The 22338-nt window shown below is 44.8% G+C and overlaps 1 protein-coding gene across 1 annotated transcript in view; it reads right to left on the bottom strand.

Annotated features, from left to right (window-relative positions):
- The window catches only part of TMEM132C (transmembrane protein 132C), a 244611-nt gene that overhangs the window by 73050 nt on the left and 149223 nt on the right, over window positions 1-22338 (bottom strand). Inside the window, exon 4 of the mRNA XM_063087724.1 lies at window positions 4828-5011. Within this exon, the coding sequence (XP_062943794.1) occupies window positions 4828-5011 (184 nt within the window). The remainder of the gene's footprint in view (window positions 1-4827; window positions 5012-22338) is intronic.

Consider the following 22338-nt stretch of genomic DNA (forward strand, 5'->3'; position numbering starts at 1 on the left):
GGCTGCTAACAGGAAACATAAGTATTTACTTCTTGTTCAGTATTTTTTTAAAAAAATTTCTCATCTTCTAGTCAAGCTGCAGTTTTGTTTTCTAGTTGCATCCAATAAAACCTTATATTTTGTTGGTATAAAGGTACTAAAGCTTATTCTAAAAAAAAAAAAAAGCTTTGACAATACAGAAAATAGGAGAATAGAAGTTCCTCCAAACCGCCTCATTTATTGTGTACCCATTAATATAGCTCCTAATTTTCCATGTTGCTTTGCATAGTTGAGGTCAAGTTGTATATTCCAGGAAGTGCAAAATGATGATATCACATGAGCTCCTAAATCCAGCATTCAGAGCCCGGAGCTCTATGCCAGAAATGCTTGTCAATCAATGACCTTTGGATGAAGCCAGTTTGAATTCACTTGCATTTCCTTGCAAACAAAAGGATTCTGGGTACAAACATTAGCAGTCTTTTCATTTTACCTTAAAGGCATTACAAAAACACAATAGCCATAATAATAATAACATATTGCTTCAAGGACTCTCAGTGTTCCTTTGAAAATGGGCCATAATAATATCTCATATCCTTATAACGGTTTTACTTTTTTAATGTATTTGAATGCTTTATCCATTTGAAATAGGTAGGATGGGAACTTATACCCTAGAACTGATGTTGATGTGTGCTGTAGGACAAACTTTCTCTCTAAAGGGACCACGTAGTAAATATTTTACTGTTTTCCAGCCAAGGAGCAAAACTGAGCATTAAATAGCTATACATAACCATTTAAAATGTAGACATTCAAAAATGTTAAAACCATTCTTAGCTGTGTGGTGTACAAAAACAGGAGGCAGATTGGATGCGGCTCATGGGCTATAGTTTGCTGATCCCTGTTCCAGGACATGAAAAGGCAAAAAGCATCATTCTCTACCTCAAATTGTTTACAAGTCCTTGCAGGAGATGATTCCTTCTGGGGTGGGCATCTGCTGTTTTTGTCTGACCAGTGTCCATTCTTCCTTTTTTCCATGAAAGCCAGATTTTCCCATGATGCACTTCAGTGGCCCTCAGTCTGATTCCACACCTGTTCCCAGACCTGTTCCCTAGGTCTGGCCAAGCAGAGCCACATATCCTTTTGACTTCAGTGATGGGCTTCAGATTGCGCACATGACCCAAGCCAAGCCAATCAGCTTTATTTTATTATTTTAATATTTATTTATTTATTTAGTTAGTTATTTTGTGGCTGGCTGGTACAAGGATCTGAACTCTTGACTGTGGTGTTATCAATACTGTGCCCTAATGAAGTGAGCTAACCAGTCAGTTGCAATCAATTTTAATCAAAGCCATTCCCAGGGGTGTATTTGAGTGATTGGCAACAAGGCTTTTACTCTGTTGCTGGACATGATACTGTGAAGATACCAGTATGGCACTGCCTGGGGCCACCTCGTGACTCTAACAAAGGGGGACTTAGAGCGAGAAAGAAAGAGACTTCTAAAAGAAAGAAAAAAGAAAGAGATGATATCATTCGCACCCGGGATCCTTGGCAATCACAGTGTGGTTGGCAGTTATGCAGCTGCACTGGCATAATTTAGAAGCTCTTAAAACTACCCAACCCAGATCTCCTAAATGAGAATATGCATCTAATCAATGGTTTGTAGCCTTCATACTCTAGAGAATCCTGACTCATCTTTACTCTATAACCCATAATGTCATTCAGGCAAGTAGCATGTTTGCTTACAAGTTCTCATCAGTGCAGATCACTGATAGTAATATAGAGTAACCACATCGCAAGTTGGGTAGAGAGCACTGTGCTACTCAGTTCCAGTGGGATTCATCTACTTTGTACATTTCAGGTTGACCTTGCAGCCCACTGACAGCCTTGGAGAGCCCAGTGCTGAATGATTCCCACCACCCTTGGAAAAGAGGAGATGAGAAGATAGGTGTCCATCTTAGGCATGGGGTGGGGACCAGCAAGGAGCCAAGAAGGCAGAAAGGTGGCAAAACTGACCATCCTTTTAGCTCAGGAGCTTCCAAACCTGGCTGCACACTGAACCAGTTGGGGAGCTTCTACAAATAACGGGTGCTCAGCATCCACCTCTGGCAATCCTCCTGTGATCTGCCAGGGTTGGAGTCCCAACAACAGTAACTTTTTAACTGATTATGCATTTCATGGGGTACAAAGCTGACCATCACCACCTGTGCCCAAGATGTGATGAACAGATCAATACTATCAGCATGCCCAAGACCACAGATTGCAGTTATTTCCTGTGTCCCACCCAATTACTCCCTGACCTCCTTTCCTTACCCCCTCACCACACCTCACAATGCTAGGTATGTTCTCTCCCTCTGCAAGTCCAATACACCATTGTGGTCTTTCCTTCTTTCTCTTATATCTCCCATTTATGAGTGAGGACATGCAATATTTTTCCCTCTGTGCCTGGCTTATTTCACTTAACATGATTTTTTCCAAGCTCGTCCGTAACAACAATAATTTCTAAAGCCTTCCTAGATGATTCAGATGTACAGCCAGGGTTGAGAAATTCTCTTTTAGTTCTTCTACAGCAGAGGTTGGTAAGTTTTTTTCTGAAAAGGGCTGATAATAAAAATTTTAGGCTTTGAGGGCCATACAGTATCTGTTACAATTACTCAGCTCTTTCTCTGCAGCGTGGACAACTCATAAATAAATGGATTTGGCTGTGTTCCAATAAAACTTTACTTACAAAATGAGGCATAGGCTGTATTCGACCCGAGGATAGTAGTCTGCTGATCCTTGTTGTATAGAGTGGCTTCATTACTTGGATGAGGCATTTAAATCTCCTTCCTTGTCCGGTATTAAGAGGGACCATCTGTTATGTTTGCTGCTCATTGTCCATTCACACCTTTTCTAGTGAAATCACCTTGAAATATCCTTTTGGAAACCTCCCATGTTTTAGTTTGGGTTTCCCAAAAAGTATGCCGTGAGACAAGAATTTCACTCAGGCATCTTCAGTGAGACAGGTGGGTAGCACACAGCAAATGGTGCATTAGTCAGCAAGTGACCACTGTGGGTGACTAGAGTTTAAGACCACTGTGGAAATTTAGGGAGTCAGCATAGACACATACTTCAGAGTTAACCCATAGGAGGGGCAGAGGAACTGGGATATTTATGTGCCAACTCCAGTGAGTCACTGATTGAGAGCACTTCTTGGATGGCACTACATTAATTCCACGATGCTTTTGTCCTACTTTGCAGGTGGAAAAGAGAGCATTAGAAGCAAAACAAAACTCTCGGGCAAATATGTGCTGTGCTTTAGGTGGAAGCCAGGCAGCAGTGTACTGAGTGGTAGGCAAGGGAACATGGGGGTGCGTCAACAGTGTCTGTTCTAGTCCATCCCAAACTTCAGGTGTTACACCCCTGCCACAGATTGTTTTGCATAGGCCACATGACCCAACCAGAGCCAGCAGATGGCTATGAGACCTTTGCAGGAGTTCCTGGAAATGAGGCAGGTGCTTTTCCTAGGCTTGATGCTTGAATTGTTTGGCAGGAGCTTGACTGCCTAGTTGGTATCATGAGTAAACTAAGGGGAAGACAGGAGACAAGGGTCAAACTGCATCCTGGTGAGAGTTTGAGTCCCAGGTAGGTGTCTATGAAGCCAGGATGAGTCCATAAGCCAGTAAAATTTTTTTGTGCTTAAGTCAATTTGGGCTGGGGTTTTTGTCACATGCAACCTTAAAATTTCTAGTTGATATATTTTTCAACCTTGTGGCAATAAAGCCTGCTTATTCCTAAGCTGACCAGGAATTAATTTTGGAATACCTCTGCCAGGCTTTATCCGTGAGGGAGCATTCTGGCAAAGACAGTTGTAATCACACATCAAAATATTCTTCATGTGCCCTGAACCTCCATCCTCTTTGCATCTTCTAGCAGCAGCTCTTCACACTGTGTGTGCACATAGGCATGGCCTGGGGAACAGTGCCTGGGCATGGCAGATTGTGGGTAGGAGACATCAGTCCTGGCCTCTCACTGTTCTCTTTTTCTCTTTCTCATTCCAACTCCACAGCATCCAGCTGGAAGTGAGTAACATGGGTCTGGGTAGATGGTATTTGCTTTAACAGTTATGTTCTGTGTGCATTGATGATGTAGGTTTGCTTTCTCCTGCAGTGAGCAGAGATGGTGGTATTCACCCAACTCATCCTCTGTCCCCATGTTCCCCAGCCCCCTTGCAATTTGATGGGGCGACAGGGCTCCTTGATGGCCAACAGGCTGTATATGGAAGTGTCACATGTCACTTCTAGGCCTTTGCAATAGAAGAGATTGCTGAGACCTTCCCACTGTCTGTGCTTTGGTTCTGGCAACAAGAAGACCATGTATTCCTATTACAGCTACAAGATGCCTCCATCAGTCTGGGTCTCTGAAGGACTGCGTGGAACAGAGCCCCCTACCACTTAAACCATGTAGAAGTAAGAAGAAAATTTTTGTTGTGTAAGGCCCCTGAGATTTTGGGGTTGTTTGTGGCCTCTGCATATTGTAGCTCATCCTGATTAATACACATAATAGCCTGAGGTTTCCTTATAAAAAAAGGACAGAAAAAAGAGCCGGAATAATCTGAATGAAGAAAAAGTAAGTTAGTAACAATAAATTTGGTGTGGGGATAAAGCACATATCACGAGGGTGTTGAGCATAACGAAAGTTGAGAAAGGCTAGGCTAATGACATAGCATCACTTCCAGGGTGGGGAAGATGGGGAACTCTTAGAGTGAATGTCCCATAAAACAGTGGCAGCAAACATCCCAGGAAAGATAAGGAAGAACTAAGAATGCAGTCGGACAGCTGAACACAGGAGCACACATGAGAATACAAGTCTTACCATAGCTAAGGGCACGATGCCCACCAGGTCCTTCTGACTGATGAAGATCTCAGACACAGCGATGTCTGTGGTCCCTTTCCGTGGGTATTCCACCTGCCATGTGATGGGCTGAGTCCCCGAGAGGCTGCTGAAGCTGGCTATTTCAAAGTTCATCTGCACAACCTCATTGAATAAACTGCTGCTTCTGGAAAGGAGCAAGAGAAAAAGGCTTTAAGCTGACTTTTTTCAAAGGATTCTTCTCTCTCTCTCTCTGCTCCTCCCCCGCAATTGTACCCAGAATATAAGGACAAAGGAAATGCCCTTCAGGGACAGCTCAGGGTTTTGTGGGGCACCTGGGACACAAACCAGCTACAAGTTAGGAACTGGGCAGCTGGGACAATGAAACATCCACACATCAAGGATCTGGGCAGAGTCTTAAACATTGAGCATTAATCAGTACATGTATTGATTATGTCCTTGGATTGGGTTTTACCACCTCTTCAGATAATGAGTTAATCCAGTTTGTCATACTTGCAGTATGAACTCGATGACCTTTGAACAAAATGAACCCCCTGTGTGTTTAATTTCAAGGTGTGGCAGAGGCTGTGGGCCGCTCACTCACTATCACCTTCAACCCCCTCTTAGCTGATTTCCCTCCACTGTCGGGGCTTGCAGCATAGATGACATCCTCAGGCTCCCTTGCCAGTAGATGCTGGATTGAAGCAGAGTTGCCACCAGGCTGACCCTCTCATCTGGGGCATAGATGTAGAAGTGGTTTATGAAGGGAGTTGTGGTTTCCTAGTGGGCACAGTGGTCCTGGTATTTCTGGGGCAGCTGTGGGGTGCTCCTGGCATACAGGCCCTCATATCATCACACCAAGCAGCTGGCAGTGGTGTTCCTACTCCAAGAGTTCTCTGTTGGATGTTTTTCTTGCCTGTGTCTTCTCTGGCTGCCCTGTCCCTGGCTGTGTAGTAAATAAATTCAACTCAATGCCTCTCCTAGTGAATCTTTGAATTGCCTAATATCCTCTAACAAAGACTCCTCTGCTTTGGACTGCTTAGCCAGAGAGACGCTGTTGTCTGCACTTAGGAATTCTGACCAATACCGTACCTTTGAGGTGGGCCCAGATATATGTATTTTCCACAAGCTTGCCCCAGTGAACTTCGGGAGCTACTGACAGTCCAAATTCTTCATTTTTTAGGTGATGAAATAAAAGCCCAGGGAGGGAAAACGGCTTGCCCTCAACCACGCAGCTAGTTAGTGCAGAGTCAACATGAAATGTAGCCCCTCCTATGTTTTAGTTTGATGCCTTTACAGCATCCTCCCCTAAGATAGCTGGAGGTCAAATACACCATTCCAAGGCACCAGAAGAGTTTCTGTAGGACAGGAAACAGCAAACTGTGTCCTGTGAACCAAACCCAGCCAGCTGTCTGTGTTTGTAAATAACATTTTATTGAATCCCAGACCTGCCCATTTGTTTACATTTTGTCTATGGATGCTTTTGTGTTGCAAGAGCATGGCTGAATAACTGCATCAAGCAATGCGTAGCCTGCAAAACTGAAAATATTTACTATTTAGACCTTCACAAAAAAAGTGTGCCAGCACCTGCTGTAGGAGGCTAGAGAAGGGGAAGTTGGTCAGGACTTCTAGAACTGTTGAGTCAGTAAAACTGAAACTAGTAGAATAAGAAGGAAGGGCATTCCAGACATAAAGCTGAGTTTATAGGTTGGGCCAAGGTTCTGGTGAGCCCTGATAGCCATCCTCAGGTGCCCCCAGTGTCCCTCTCCCACATGCTCAGGATGCTGTAAGGGGTCAACAGTGAGCAGTATCTCAGGCTGGCATCCCCAGAAGGCTACATGTTTGCTGGCAAATTGAAGGAGATTTTTCATAGTGTGTCAAGAAAGAAACACCAGTTATACTTAAGAACTGCATCCCAAACATGTGTTGGTACCAATGTGAAGAGTGATGGGGAAACCCTTCCCTTTGCTGGGGTGTTAATAAGTTACAGATGTACCCACTCAAACTTTAGGGCTGGCTCAATAGCCAGAATGCTAATTCTCCACCCTTCACCCTTAGCCCCACTCCATGTCTGGGGCAAGAAGTCATGTGAAGGTTACTACACCAACCAAAGCACTGAGACTGTGAATCTTCCTTAAGTTCTCTGGGTGAAAAGTGGGGCCCAGAGAATCATGATTTATGAGATACTAGAGATCTCACTAGGAGGAAAAATAAATCCAAGGTCTGGAACATCAAGAAATGGGCTGCAAATCTCAAGCGTGAACTACTGGTCTTGGAAAACAATGGAGAGGCATCTGCAGTCTGGAGCATCTCCAAACTAAGAAGTGTGTTCCTGGTCCAACAGCCAAGGCCCACCAGGATCTGAGGCTGCTCAACTGAACATTCAGGAAATCCTTCCAGTATACTCTGCGCCAGCCTCTCTCCTCACTGGGCCGCATACTCTCTTTCATTTCAGGAGGTTTCATCTTGTTCTTTTAGCAAGAACACCTGGACTTGGCACCTAGTTATCTACAACAGAGCTGGGTACCAGTTGGGCCCATTGGAGATATCCAATAGCTGCTTGGCTACTTGATTGACTCTACTCAGCAAAATATTCACTTCCTTTACTCCTGGAAGAGGCAAAAATCCAACCATCCAATGGTTTCCTCTTAGTCCTAAAGGGATGCCTGAAATGGCATGATGCTGCAGAGTTTGCAGTGGGCATTCAACATACACCGGTCTTCTCTCTCTTACAAAATTCTTTTATGAGCATCTCAACAGCTCACATTGTCTAAGACTCAGTTGCATTATCTAGCAGATTGAAATAATGGCATTCCCATTGTACAGGGAAGAAACTGGTGTGCAAAAGAGGCCAGTGCAATGTCTCATACTCTAGCTGCGTCCTCCTCTATGGCAATTATGCTAAAGAAGGGCATTAAGAATAGCATTATGCTGGACAAGATAAAAGAGAAGGGGTATTTTTCTTTCTGGCTTTGAAAGACATTGTGCTATATGAATTTTGTGAAAAATGGGGTTACCTCCCTGAGGTGTTTGCACAAGTTAAGGTAAGAATGAAATTAACATGCTATTGTTTATGAAACACTATGTACCAGGCACCAGACTAGGTTCCATACATACATTACTCCAAATACCCCAAAAAACCTCAAGGTGGTTATTAAGGCTCCCATTTTACAAAAGTGCCAGAGCAGAGACTCTTTTGTACCTCTGCAGCCAGGAAATGTGTTTTATCTTCCACCAAGGATAGAAAGGAATAACTCAGCAGGAACCCATTTGAAACATTTTGCAGCAACCCTCTCAGACTCCCACACTTATGAGCCAACTAACTTAATCGTGGTTTCAAAATAGAAAACAAAACAAAACAAACCCTCAAAATTTCAAAATTGGAGGGAAACTCCAGCTTTCCAAGAGCTGTGCAGAGTGACTAGGGAAAGCTCTCTGGTGCATCGCGGGCATGTGACTGTTCAGAACGTTGACATCAGTTTCTCAGGGAGCTGGAGACCTCAGATGAAGAGCAGAAACTATTCTGTGTCCGTAGGGATCCCTCTAATGTGTGTGAGAGAAAAGGCCAGACAAAGCTGACCTGACTGAGAAATGAGTCCCCGGGGAACTTCAGGATTAAACATTCTGACTCAAGACAAGGATTCCTTTGGGAAGAGACAGAATCAACTCCCTTATTTGTTAACTTTTGCACATTCATGTCACTTCCTACCCCTCCTTCATCCCCACACAGGCTTTGTCATCTTCATCTCTAAAAAATGTATAGTGTGCTATATCTAAATTTAAGGGAGTGAAACTGTATTTTGAAACTTGATACTTTTGAGGAGGTGAGTGGAGAGAGCTCTTTAGTGCCTGTTTATCATCCCTACTTCCTTCCTGCTGACGGCTGCCTTACGGGAAGGCAGGTCAGTGGTGCTGGAAATATTTTTTCTGGAGAACTTGGGAATCTAGGTTTTTCTCTAAAATCTGTGGATTTTTAAATATAAGAACCTTTTAGCCATGATGTAGCTCAGACAACATCTCTGCTGGCTCTCAGTTTGCCATCTCTGGCTTAGAAAAACAGCTCCCTCCAGAACGTGTGTATTCAGGAGGAAGTATGTCATAGAAGTGCCATGACTGAGGTGGAAGATGCATGTCCTCATGATGATGCAGTGTGGTCTCCTGATCCTTCATACACCAAGGGGGTGAGACAGTGATGGCCCTGGGGTTGGAGACAGTCCCTAACACCGGCCCTGCCCCCCAGTGGGAGCAGCTCCAATCTGCTCTGTTGTAAATATTGGGCCTCCAAGAAGCATGTCATTCAGAGAACAACAAAGAAAAGAAATGAAAGAAGAAGTGGAATGAAGGAGAAAAGAGGGAAGGAAGGAGATGAGAGAGGGAAGGAGGGAGAGAGGAACTTAGGGGTTAGAATATAAGAATAAGAATAAGAATAAGAATAAGACTATAACCCATGGCTCTTTATGTGGAACACAGTGAGTGTCAGAACACATGCTGTGGGCATTCCAGACTTCCCGAGTTGAAATCATGGCTTCTCTAGTTACTGGCTGGATGGTGGTGGCCAATTCTGCCTCATTTTTCCTATCTGCAAGATGAGGTTGGTAATTCCTCCCATTTCATAGAGGTGATATGAACAAGTAAGTGTAAAGCACTTAGAAAAGAGGTTAGCGTCAGCAAGCATAAATGCATGTTAGCCGCCCCGGCTTTTGGCAGGACTTGACTCCAAGTTGATGCTCAGTGACTTTAGGGTTGACTGCCTATAAAGCCACCATTAAGACACACTCTTTTATGGCTGAGTTCTCAGGAGCTCCCTGAGAACAAGACACAGTAGTGATGTGGACTCTGCCATTCATTGGGATCATTACGATTTGTATACACTGCATTTACTAAGTACCAATCTCTGTCAGACACAATGCCATGATGCACATTATGCTGACAGATGGAGATCAGGAAAAGAAGCAATCTATCTGCAATTCTGTCTGTAGTCAGTGCCTTTCCACTGTGTCTGAGCAGACTGAAATCTTTGCTAAGACTTTGCCTTGAGGGGGCCAACAGCCCTCCACACCAGCTCATGTGGGGCTTGTGATGCTGTTGAAGTAATAAAGTGAAGAATTTAAACACTTAAGTGACTCCAGAGAGCAACCAAGAACCATCACTTGCTAAATCAATAGCATAGATGTATTGCAGTAACTCTAGAAAGAAATTTTCAAAATTGGCTTAAAAATCTCTTACTCAAAAGCATATAAATTCCCCCAATAGTCGCAATAAAGTTTAGACCCCTAGAAACTCAATTTACCAGACCTCTTAGCTATTGAATTCTATCAAGTAAGAAAATGGAGTCTGGGGATATGTTATAGAGCTAAAAGGACTTTACCTCCCCACTACGGGGGGCAAGGGATTTTAACTCCAAAGTCAGCCACTGACTTTGACAGCTTAGTGCCTGCAGAAAGAAAAGAGACTAACAAAATGAAGAAATCAACCTTATAATAGGAAAGCTGCTCCAGGAGAACAGAATCATTTGACCCAGGCTTTGTTTTATTCATTCTACTTCATGAGTATTTCATGAAGGCAAGGACACATACTTCCCCTCCAGGAAAGGCTTGATTAGAAAGTCCCATTGACCCCAACGTCAACACCGGTGCTCCGGTGCTCCGGTGCTCTCTGGGAGCTCTCCACGGTGCTGAGGCTTATCATCTGGAGTTGCACGTAGCAAGAAAGAGGAAACACCTTGAGCCGATTGACAAAGAAAAAGGACTTTAACAATTTCCTCAAAGTTACCATGAAGAGTGGAGAAAAAGACATGGAGAATAGATGGGAACAAAGGAAGGCTACAATGGTAGAATCTCAGACAAAATCAGTTCTAGAGAGGAAAAAGCTGGTGATGCCAAACTAACTTTCTACTGTCCTTGACTCTTTGCACCATCAATCCCCCATTCAAAGTGCTGAGGATATATGATTGGCTGAGCTGAGCTAACACATCCTAATCCAATATTCCTGGGCAGTGAGAAAAAGGATTTGGCCTTTTATAGATGGGGTCGCCTCTTTCATTTCTGATCTCTGCAATTAGTATACAGGACAGAATTCAGGGTCCAGGATAATAAAGAAGGGCAGTGGGGAGGAACAATGCTTATGGAGGTTGCCCTGTTTCCAAGCACATTTGGATTAGACTATGAGTTTGGACTTACAGAAAACAAACAAACAACAATTTCCTTCTCTCTATCCCAGTCTCCAAAGCCTAAAAATGTGTAGGAGCAGGTAAATGTATGGAAGGATAAGGATAGTACTTTACTGCAAATCATATTAGTGCTAATGACACTGCTTAAAAGAATTATAACCCTTATGGAAGTCACCTGAGCCTCTCCATCCTCTAAATCAGGGGCTCTTAATCCTGACTGAATGTTATAATCACCTGGGGAAACTACAAGGAAAGGTATTAATACCCGGGTCTACCCTAGACTAACAGAATCAGAATCTTAAGAAGTGACACTCAGACATTAGTATTTTTAAAGCTTAAGTGATTTTAATGTGTAGCCAAGTTTGAGAATTACTGCTGTACACAGAAGGGTTTTCATTCTGTGATCACCAAAGTTTTCACTTTCAATTTTTTTTCCTTCCTAGCATCTATGCGGAGACAGTATTGGGTAGATGTTACAACCATGGTCTCTGAAATCAGATACACTTGGGTTTAAATTCTGATTTTGCTATTTAGTGGAGGGCTGACCTTGGAAAAGCTGTTTAACACACTAGTTCTCAACCTTGGTGACATACTGAAATTAATTGGGGGGCTTTAAACAGTTCTGGTCCCACCCCAGGGATCTTGCTTTCATGGGCTTGGAGTGGGGCTTCAATATTGGGAATCTTAAGAAATTCCCTGATAATTCTAATATGCAGTGGTGTGTAAGAACCTTTACTTTACTTCTAGAAGAATCAGTTTTTGACCTGTGATAAGCCAACCTCATGAGGCTGGTGCAAGGATAAATGATATAACACACATTAGAGCTTAGTGCATAGAACAGCAGCCATCCATCCGATGGAAGCTCTTAAAATTGTTACAATTATTTCTCCTATTTAATAACCTGGCAGGATTTCATGTATTTATCTTTCTAAGGGAGGGCATCTTGAGGTTTGCTGAAGATACCAGGTAAAAAAACAGACTTTACCCAAGTTCTCCAGGTCCTGATCTAAGTGTCTCTCCTAGGCATGAAATTTGCATCCCTCTCTGCCCCTACGTTTGGCTCAACTCAGGCCTGTTTTATTTTCCTTGCTGCAGCATAGTGAAAGAGTATGAGCATAAGCTTTGGAGTCAAAGCTCTGGGTACGAATCCCATACTTAGCCACATACTAGCATTGAGACATTACTCATGTGACTTGTGCTCTCAAAACCTCAGTTTTCTCATCTATGAAATGGGGATATGCATTCTGGTCTTGCAGGGTGTTGTGCATATTTAGAGAGATAAATGTGCACACCTGACACACCTAAGGAGCCTGGCACACAGCTGACATTCAATAAATGGTGGTGGCTATTGCCATCACTTTAGCCTTTGTGTGAGGAGTAAACCCACCTAACTGCCTGGAGCCATTATTGAATTTTCTCTTTCATGCACATCTAATCTGTTGGCATTGACTCCAGCACAGATTCAGAATTTGAACACTTAACTCCCCCTCTATGGCTACTGCTCTGGCCCAGGCTCCATCATCTTTTACCTGGGTCACTGTGATGCCTCCTAACTGGGCTCCCCACTGCTGCTCTTACACACTCCCTGCCCCTTATGTCACTCTTCCACACAGCAGCCAGAGTGAGTCTGGTGAAACACAACTCAGACCACTCACTTCTCTGGCTTAAGCTTCCAGATGCTTTTCCACCTCACTCAAAGCTAAAGCCAAAGTCCTTCCCATGGCCTGCAGGGTCCAGTGTAATCTGTACCCCTCACCCTTGCCCCTCAGACAGACCCTGTCTACCTCTCTCCATTGCTCATGCGCCTCTGGCCCCACTACCTTCTTGAAACTTCCAGAACACTCTAGGCACATTCCTGCTTTAGTCCTCTGCCTGGAATTCTCTTCCCCAAAATTTCTGGAGACTTCCTCAACCTCCTGCAGATCTCGGCTCACATATCATCCTATTTAAATTTAGAGCCATCACCTCACCTTAAACTTCCTATCCTCCCAGTGTATTCTTTTCCATAGCACTCACCACCGCCTGACATCCTGGTTTACTTATTCATCCTTTTTATTGACTTCTTCCCAGCCCCACCCATCTAAATTGTAAGCTCTATGAAAGTCAGGGTTTTAAAAATTGGTTTGTTCACTGCTGATCCCCAGCAATAGAGCTAAATATTTATAGAATAAAAAAATCCTTAAAAAATTCTAGAGAAAATCCACTTCTCTGAAGCTTGTCAGTAAAATGAGGAGTCTCTAGAACTGAGACCTGCTCCTTGGGCTGAGTTCCTTGGAGCTGACTAGGGGAGAGATAGGCAGAGGGCTAGTCCATCGATGGTAGGGTCCACACCCTCAAATGCCTTGACAATCTGGGCAGGTGAAAGGGACAGGTGAGGTGCACTGAGTGTTATGCTCAGGACAGGCTAGAGATCCCTTGCTACATTGGGGCAGGGGCAGCTGCTTCCCAGGTCTAGTTGATCCTAGCCAGGGTGCAACGCTGGGCCCCATGAGGCCAGGAATTCTGTTTTCCAGGAGAAACCAGGAGTCTGGATTCTCTTTATGGGAAATCTCCTGCTGTGTAAATGTTGGCAGCTAATCCAATTAATACAAGAAACTGGACTGTGAGGGGGACCCAGGCAAACTGAACAAAACCGTGAACTAAATGGAACCCTTGAGAGATGGGGCGAGAGATCGTGGAAGCTTCTGGGTCTTCAAGGCCCCTTCTGAGTGAAAGCCCCTGACAATGGCTCCCAGGATCCCTTGGCCACACAAAAGAGGGTCGGTGTCCTCACTGTGTCTTTAGCCAAATAAATGGGTGCTGATAGCGGGTCATGGGAACTCCTTGTGGTGGTCTGGGACCCACCATAGACCACAATGATTCATTTCTGTATCTCTCGCACAGTGCCGACCCAGCACAAGCCTGGTGCTTGGTAAATGCTTGATGGATGGGTGAATGGATGAATGAGTTGGATGCTGAGTAGAGGAAGCCGTCTATTTCAAAAGTAAAAACTTTTGTTTATCCCCTCTCATGCTTTTTTGTCTTAGCAGCTAGTGCTACTGCAGAGACCCTCAACTCATCAATTACAAACATTAACTGTAAATTATGCTTTTGCATAGTTCATTCAGCCTCTTCATTATGTATTTAGTAGAGCTCAGCAGGCATAAAAATTCAATAGCCAGCTTTTGGAGCAGATCCAACTTCTGTCTTCTATGATATTTGGAAAATGCAAAGTTTTAGTAGTGGACCTTGGAGCGTGTCTCTCCTGGAAGGTCTCCAACAGGCTCTGCTTTTCGCTTTTCTCTTGGAATGGGTTCAACCCTTCTGGAAAGGCTGATAGCTTCAAAGGATGCTTCTGCCCTCCTCTCCCACTAAGCAGAGATGCCTACTCCCTTCTTGAGTAGAAATTAAAATTAACCTGACTAGTGGAAGGAAAAAAAAGTGTGAACATCAGAGAACTCGGCTCCTGGAACAATTACTCATTTATTACTCAAGTATTTGTTGAGTGCCTCCTATGGGTCAGTGCTGTGATGTATCATGCGGAGACAATAGTCCTTGCTGTCATGGGGCTCGCATTTGAGGAAGAGGAGGCAGATGAACCACCAAGTGCCCAGAGGTGTATAATGCATCATGTGGTCATCTAAATAAAGTGGTCAAGTGAGCCCCAAGTAATAGGAGCTGATGTCATGAATGAGGGGGCTGTGGGTAGCGGGGTGAATGCAGGGATGAGTAAACCATGGTGACAGCCTGTGCAAAGCCACCGAGGTGGAAGGATGCTGGGTGTGATTGAATGACACTAAGGAGGACAGAGTGCAGTGACCTAGGGAATGTGGTAGAGGAGAGGAGTAGTGGGGGAGGGGGCATCCTATTATCAGGATTTGGGAGATGAGAGCATTGCTGATCCTGGGACTAGTCTCTGAACAATCACTCTGTAAATATTTGTTAAACCATGTTCAACTTCAGCTAATGAACGTTGTGGGTGTATTTCCAGTCTACAAACTCCAGTGTGCAAAACCATCTGTGCCACCCTATTCCTTTATCTGTCATTGCATTTGGTATCTCCTTTAAGTCTCCATTGTGCCTGGTGGCAAAAAGTGAATCTGGTTTATTCCACATTTGATAAGACATTTTAGGTTTGAACTAGGTGGATTCAGCCTATTGAGCTCCACCCTGTTCTTTCCATGGTTGACCCAGGTGGGCAAGTGTCGTCATGGTGTTGGGCTGTGGGGAAGTGTTAGGTCTCCATGTGTTCTCTCTCTCTATGGCTTTGTCTGCAGGGATGTATGATTCTGTGTTGTACTTGGGTGAGGTCATTATTTAATACTAACATTCACAGAGGTTTCTATGTTTCCACTTGGTCTCTGAGTGCACAATCCATGCCCTCTCTACTACTCCACTAGTACCCTCTGCAGGAGATTGAGGCCAAGTTGTCATCTGCCTCAGTTTCTCTCTCAGCTAATTTCAATAACCTTTCCAGGAACTAAACAAACATCCCACTGCTTTCCCATGCCATTCAGGGCCTTAGGGGAGTAGGGTGGGCTCCTTCTCAGCTCCTCTCTGTCCCTGGCATCCTAAGCTAATTCTATTCTATATAAGCCCTATCCTGCTGGCAATGTGCAGAGTCGTCTCCAGGATTACTCAAGAAACAAGCAAGACTATATCATGCAGAGCCTTCATCTGTTGCTGCATGACAAACTGTCCCAAGCTTACTAACTATTTATTATTTCTCACAGTAAGTAAGAATTTGCAGGGCAGTTCCCTTGTTGGAGCTCTATTTTATCTGGTGCAATCACTTGGGGCTGGATGACTGGAGCCTCTCTCTCTGCACATGATCCTGCATCTGGGTGTCTTCTTGCCCGAGTGATCTCAGAACAGGGCTCCAAGAGAGTAAAAGCAGCAGCTACAGGCTCCCTGAGGCCTTGGAAGATTTACAACATCACTTCCACAGCATGTTATGGGTCAGAATGAACCCCGCGTTGAGCCTCGATTAAGCAGGTGAAGAAATAGACTCTGGCTATTGATGGGAGGTACAGCAGAGACACCTGCAAAGGGACTTGCATGCTGGGGTGGGAAGAACTGGAGACCACTCAATAATTTACCACAGGGTCTAATCAGAAAAGCAGAAGCCATTTAAATAGTTACAACAGAGGGAATTACCATAGAGAACTGGTTCCAAAGGAATGGCAGAGCCCAGCCCCTGCAAGGGCATGCTCCAGCTCTAGCCTCTCCTCCCTGCGCCATCTGTGCCCCTTATTTAGTGTGGCCAGGTGTGGATGTTGCTGGCTTGCTGAGCATTTTTCCCAGACCTTTTTCCACTTGTACTTAAACCCCAGCCTACTTGGTTTTTTTTTTTTTTTTTTTTTACTTAGGAGCCATAAATTTTATATCTCTCTACTTCTGCTGGGTTGGCTTCCCTGTTGGGCAGCAGCAGCCATCCTGCCAGGACTTGGGGTACAAATGAAGAGCTTCCGTCAGTCGCTGAGGAGGAAGCTGATTTGTTAATATTTCACGGTGTCTTATAAAGCCGTGCAAACTACAGTGTCAGTGAGGAGCAGGAGGTGAATTGGGTGCCCTGAGAGGCAAAGCTGTAAGAGAATAATTAGATTTCCTTAAGGAAGTGGGCCACCGCAGGGCAGATTGTTGTTGCTGCATTATCACTATTGGAAATCTTGTTTGGTTTTCCTTTGTTCATTTTATATCATCCCTATCAAGATGTATACTCCTTGAGATGAGAAACTTTGGATACGTTTTGGTCTCTGTTGTGTCCCCAAGGCTTAGAATAAAGCCTGAAAACATGGGAGGAGTTGAATTTATCTGCATTAGTTTAAAGCAGGAACCCATTTCCTCCTGTCATAGGCTCGAGCTCCCCTATCCTTAGATATCTGCATCAGCCAGCTCTCCTTTCACTCACCTGTTGGTCTTCCCTAGCGACACTTACTGGTAACCACAGAAGGGCACATTCAACTGCTAAAGAGCAGATTCGGAGAAATAAAAATAAATTGAAGAAAAGGTGGGGAGAGGGAAACTCATTTGTGGGGTGGACTGTTGAAATGCACAGCTACAGAAATCCTTTGAGAATCTGCAATTTGTCATCACTCAACAGGGACATCAAATACTGCCAAGGAATCAAGGGGCAGCCCCCAGCTCACCCTTACAAACCTTCCTTTAATTTGCAGAGGCTCCTTCAGTCCCCTGAAGACAGGTAAAGTGCAAAGCGTCCTTTCCAAACCATCCCCTCTCAACTCAACTGAGTGTGTTTGTACCACTTAGCATCTCCAGTTCAGGAAAAGCCATTATTAAGTGCCTTGAAAGCCTCCCTAACAGAAAATAGATGAGCTGAAAAGAACTGCCACCATTGCAGAGAGCTAAGTCTTCCGTCATCCAAGCGGCTTGTAGCATGTAGACGACAAAGCATTTGACTACATTAATGTTAACAAATGGATTTCGGTAGGAAGAGCTCCTAGTGGTGAAGTTTCAGTTTGATGGGCTGTCATGCTGTGCATAGGGGAAGGCAGATTCTGCAAACCCTGCCCTCAGCGCCTTAGGTCCCATAGAAAAGCAGCCCAGTGTGACATAGGAGAGAACCCTGCGGCAGGAATGGGGAATGGGGAACAGCCTGACCTAGTGGATATTTCTTGCTTCAGAGCTTCCTGGCATCTGTTGACTCCATAGCATGGCAGTATGGCAGTCTTCTTCCAGGGAATTACCCTTCTATTATATGGAGCTAGATGGGAGATTAATTTCTGGTGGTTATCCCCATCTTGAAGCTGAAGTGGCTGAATCCTCCATGAATTCTGTTCTGTAGGGCCACTGTGGCCTAACCAGGTAGATATTAGAAGAAAGAAAGGAAGGAAAGGCTGGTTTTGGTCACTGCTACAGCCGATGCTGGCTGATCCAGTGGCCTTGAGGCCTTTCTGTGGTGGCCATTGTCTTGGTGCCTATATTTCATCGGTTCTTGCTCATCCTGTCTGTCCTGCTTCTTGTGATCTTGTGACCCCCTACTCTTGACTGTACCCATTCCCTTTTACTGAACTCAGCCAGATTTGATTTCTGTTACTTTGTAACCAACGACCCTGACTGATGCACCCCATGTGGCCATTACCCTTGCACCTACCTGGGCCTTGGTTTCCTCTTTTGTTAAGGGAGGATATGTTAAAGTGACCATACCATCTCGGTGCTATGCTTCTGCACTCTGGACAACAGGGTCCTTATCTCACATCTGACCTCAACACTTTGGGGACCCAGAGGCTAGGGAAAAGTAGCTTCAGAAGAAATCCTTGCCTTTCTCAGGTTACCCGGAGCCATGTCCAACTCTTTCATCTCTAAATGGTTCCTTGTGTTCTAACACCAAGGCTGCCAGGATTGAAAGGCAGGCGGATACCACAAACAAACATCTCCTCTGTGAGCCATCACCAGACACTGCGAGAGAATCTAACATCAGGAAAAAATGAGGCTGATGGAAAAATAAATGGAGGATCAAAACGGCACGTCCCCACTCTGTCCTCTGGGGAGCAGCGTTTTTCTTCTGGCTCCTCTGGCCATTTTGACCCATTGGAGGAAAGGAATGCATGCTGGCTCCAGCCCTGTCCCTCCTCAGATGTGAAGGATGTAGCCACCACTGAATCCCGTTCCCCTTGAGCAGCCAGGAAAGACAGCGAGGGGGATTTCTCAAATCAAAGTCACTGCAGCTGTAACTGTTTAGCCGAGGCCACCCGAAGGGACCTCCAATTTAGAAAAAGCCATTCTTAAGTGTCTCAGAAGCTGCCCAAATAAAGAGAAAAGATGCTGAAATGAACCCCATCCTTTGAGATATCAGTTTAAAGGCTGCAATTTCATCTTAGAGTAAACTCCGTTTAGGTGGATTCCCTGTACTCAAGGCTGTGGGGAATTGAATACCGTGTTCACACTGGAAATGGAAGACATCATCTTTGTTGAAAAATAGCTTCAATCCCAGAGCCCTCCGTGTACCAAAGTGTTAACAAAGCAACAAGACAGCTGTTCCTTGGCCTTCTCCAACTCCCAGCCTTTTTGGTGGAGAAGCAGTGGCTCTGAGCTCTCCAGGCACAGGCTTGGGAGGTCTTGGGCTACCTCCCTTCGCACTGTGTGACATGCATTCTTTCAAGAAAGACTTACCGAGTGCCTGCATTATGCAAGGCAATTTTCGAGGAACTTGGGGATTGCAGCAACAAAACAGACAAAGACCCTGTTTCTCATTCAGTTTTTATTCTACTTTATGGGGGGGGTTCAGGAAGAGGTGGCAGGGGGACTGACAGTGAACAAACAGACCCTAATAGTAATCGAAACAGTTAATTGTATATGGGAAGCAATTAGCACATGGCCAAGCACTGGATAATGCTCAAGAAATGTCAACTGAATGGATCCCACAGCTACGCCCCCTTTTACCAGGCCTCCCCACCTGTAGCAAGTCTGCTGAGAGTTGGTGCAAATCTGCACAGAAAAGGGAACTTGGTACTGTCCTGGGGTAAATGGTGATTCTCAGACCCCACAGAGGCTACAGAAGCCTTTGGTGGGAGGAAAGGCTCTCACGTGGCCGGATTTATTTGTCCTCTCTTATTACCTCAACGGGGGCTCAGATAAGACTTACGTTACGGGCATAAAAAGGAGCCCCATGTTCCTCCCTAACTCAGGAGAACCAGGGCTCAGAACGTAGGCTCCCAATGCACCAGCCTGCACTCTTTCCACAATCCTCTACTAGAGAGAGAGATGAAAATTAAAATCAACTGGAGGTTGTCCAGGGGAGTAAAAAATGGCTTGTATTAACCACTTTAATATGTCTCTCATCTCCAAAACCATTCCTTGGATTGGAAACAGGCAGATTAAGTGGGAGAAGAGATGTGAACCAACATTCATGGTGCATATGTCCTGTGCTGGAGGTTTAATGTGCATTAGCTCACACAGTCCTCAAACAATCCCACAAAGTAGGTACCAGCCTCATACAGAATAAGTACCTGCCTCAAGGACACAGGGCTCATCAAGCAAGACCTGGACCCACATCTGCTGGACTCCAGTCCCCATGCAGGTGTCAGACATGTCCAGGTGGAAACTTGAGCTCTGCCTATTAACTGTGTGATGTTGGGAAAGTCTCTATGCTGACTGTCAAATGGAAGTGAGATCACATCCCTCCTAGGCTGCCTTGAGAATGGAAAGAAGCAGGTTTCCAGCTCAGGTGAGGGCAGAGATCTTTTTCTTATATTAATTCGAAGAGAGAGAAGAGAGAAGAGAAGAGGGGAGAGGTAAGAGGAAGAAGGAAGGGAGAGAAAGAGAAGGAAGGTAGAGGGGGAGAGAGGGAGAGAAGGGAAAAGGAGGGGAGAGAGAAAGGAATAAAAGAGAGAAGGAAGATAAAGAGAAAAGGGGGAAGAGAGAGAGAGAGAGAATGAACACGAGAATTTCAGTGACTCTGAATGTTGTTGCAGGGTACCCCACTGCAGAGCCAGACTTGCTACAAGGGAAACTTGGTGCTCAGAGCCGAGGGCAGTGGCTCACCCCCTGAAGGGCCAGATAAATGGTAGGGCCAGGACCCCGATGTTAAACGGTCCCTAAAGAAAGGGAATCAGAGAGTCTGGAAGCCTTCAGTGTGGGGGTATCCTGTAGGTTGGCCATGTGCTCTCCATGTCCCCCTTACATGTGTCCCCTCTGAGGCTGTCCTGACAGGTGACCCCTCAGTCCATCAGTGACAGAGAGCTCCATCAGTGACAGAGAGCTCAGCACTTCTCAAGAGAGCCAATTTCATTTATCAGCAGCTTGATAGTTGGTTAGAAAGCTCATTATACTGAGTGGAAATCTACTGGGTAACTTCTGGCCACTGCCCCCAGGTCAGCTTTTGGAGACCATGCAGAACTTCATTCATCCATTCATTGCATTATTAATTCGTTCATTTTATCATTTTTTTAATCCATTGACCACATATTTCTGAGCACTTGCCACACACCAGGAACTGGTTGGGGTGTGCGGTGAACCAGAAAGGCACAAACATAGTGGCTTCCATTCCACACTCAGGCCAGGGACCCTGTACACAAATGCCCAAGGGGGACAGTGGGTAGAAATAAAAATGACTGAAGTGACCCAGGTATTTAAAAACTAAAGAGATGCACCATGTGGTGTGAGGTGGTACAGGCAGCCTAGGTGTTAGAGTTGGTGGTGACCTGGGGCAGGCATGGCCCAGCTAAATGCGCAGCACCAGCGACTTTCAGCTCTTCCGGAGAGGCCGAGTCTGGATTTTTATGTGAAGTCCCCCAATTTTTTAAGTTGGCAACAAATTCAACTAAACAACAACAACAACAACAAAAAAAAACCAGGGTAGGATGGTGGGAACGTAAAATGGTGTAGCCATGTTGGAAAACAGTCTACCAGTTCTCCAGAAGGCTTAAAGTTACCATAAAATCCAGAAATTCTATTTCTAGGTATATGCATCCTGTGAAAACACGTCTGCACAAACACTTGTAGACCAATGTTCGTTCATAGTAGCTTTACTTGTAACAGCCCCAAACTAGAAACAACCCAAATGTCCATCAACTGACAAATGGATAAACAAAATGTGGTCTGTCCATATCCAGAGGGATGTTATTTCATCATAAGAAGGAATAAGTACTGATACGTGGATACACCTTGAAAACATGATACTAAAAGGAAGAGCCAGACACAAAAGGCCACATACGGTATGATTCCATTTATAAGAAATGTCCAGAGTAGGCAAATCCATAAGACAGAAGGTAGATTAGTGGTTGCCAGGAGCTGATGGGTACAGAGTTTCTCTTCGGGGCGATGAAAACGCTGTGAAATTGATTGTGGTGATGGTTATGCAACTCCGCAAATACACTAAAAACATTGAATTGTACACTTTAAATGGGCAAACTGTATAGCATATAAATTATATCTCATTAAAATCATTATATTAAAAGATAGGTGAAGCCAAATAACATACGTCTGTGCCTGTGCCACCCTGCAGCCTGCCGTGAGCCACTTCCTGCCCAGCAACTCCACTCCCTTCACCCTAGGCCTCTCCTTGTGTGATATGACTTAACACCGTTCTCCTTCATCTTGTGGGAAAGTACCAGTCTTAAGGTTGAGTTGGCAGAACTGGAGGAATGTTCCCACTATGGCCAGAGGAATCCAGGAGTGGTGGGAGGCCCCATGCTCGCTGTCTGGGTCCTGGACTTTAACACGGCGTGGGTCCCATCACACAGCTACCTCACCCTATAGCTTACCAAACCCTCATTTGCTGTGCATTGAGACCTCCCGTGCTTTGCTTCCCTCCACCTGCACAGTTTCTGAATTACATGTTTCTCATCCTGCTTTCCTGAGTGGTTGCTGTTCTGACCCAGTTGCTAACCTTTTCATACATGTCT

Source organism: Cynocephalus volans, chromosome 2 (genome assembly GCF_027409185.1).
Source record: "Cynocephalus volans isolate mCynVol1 chromosome 2, mCynVol1.pri, whole genome shotgun sequence".
NCBI classification, from domain to species: Eukaryota; Metazoa; Chordata; class Mammalia; order Dermoptera; family Cynocephalidae; genus Cynocephalus; species Cynocephalus volans.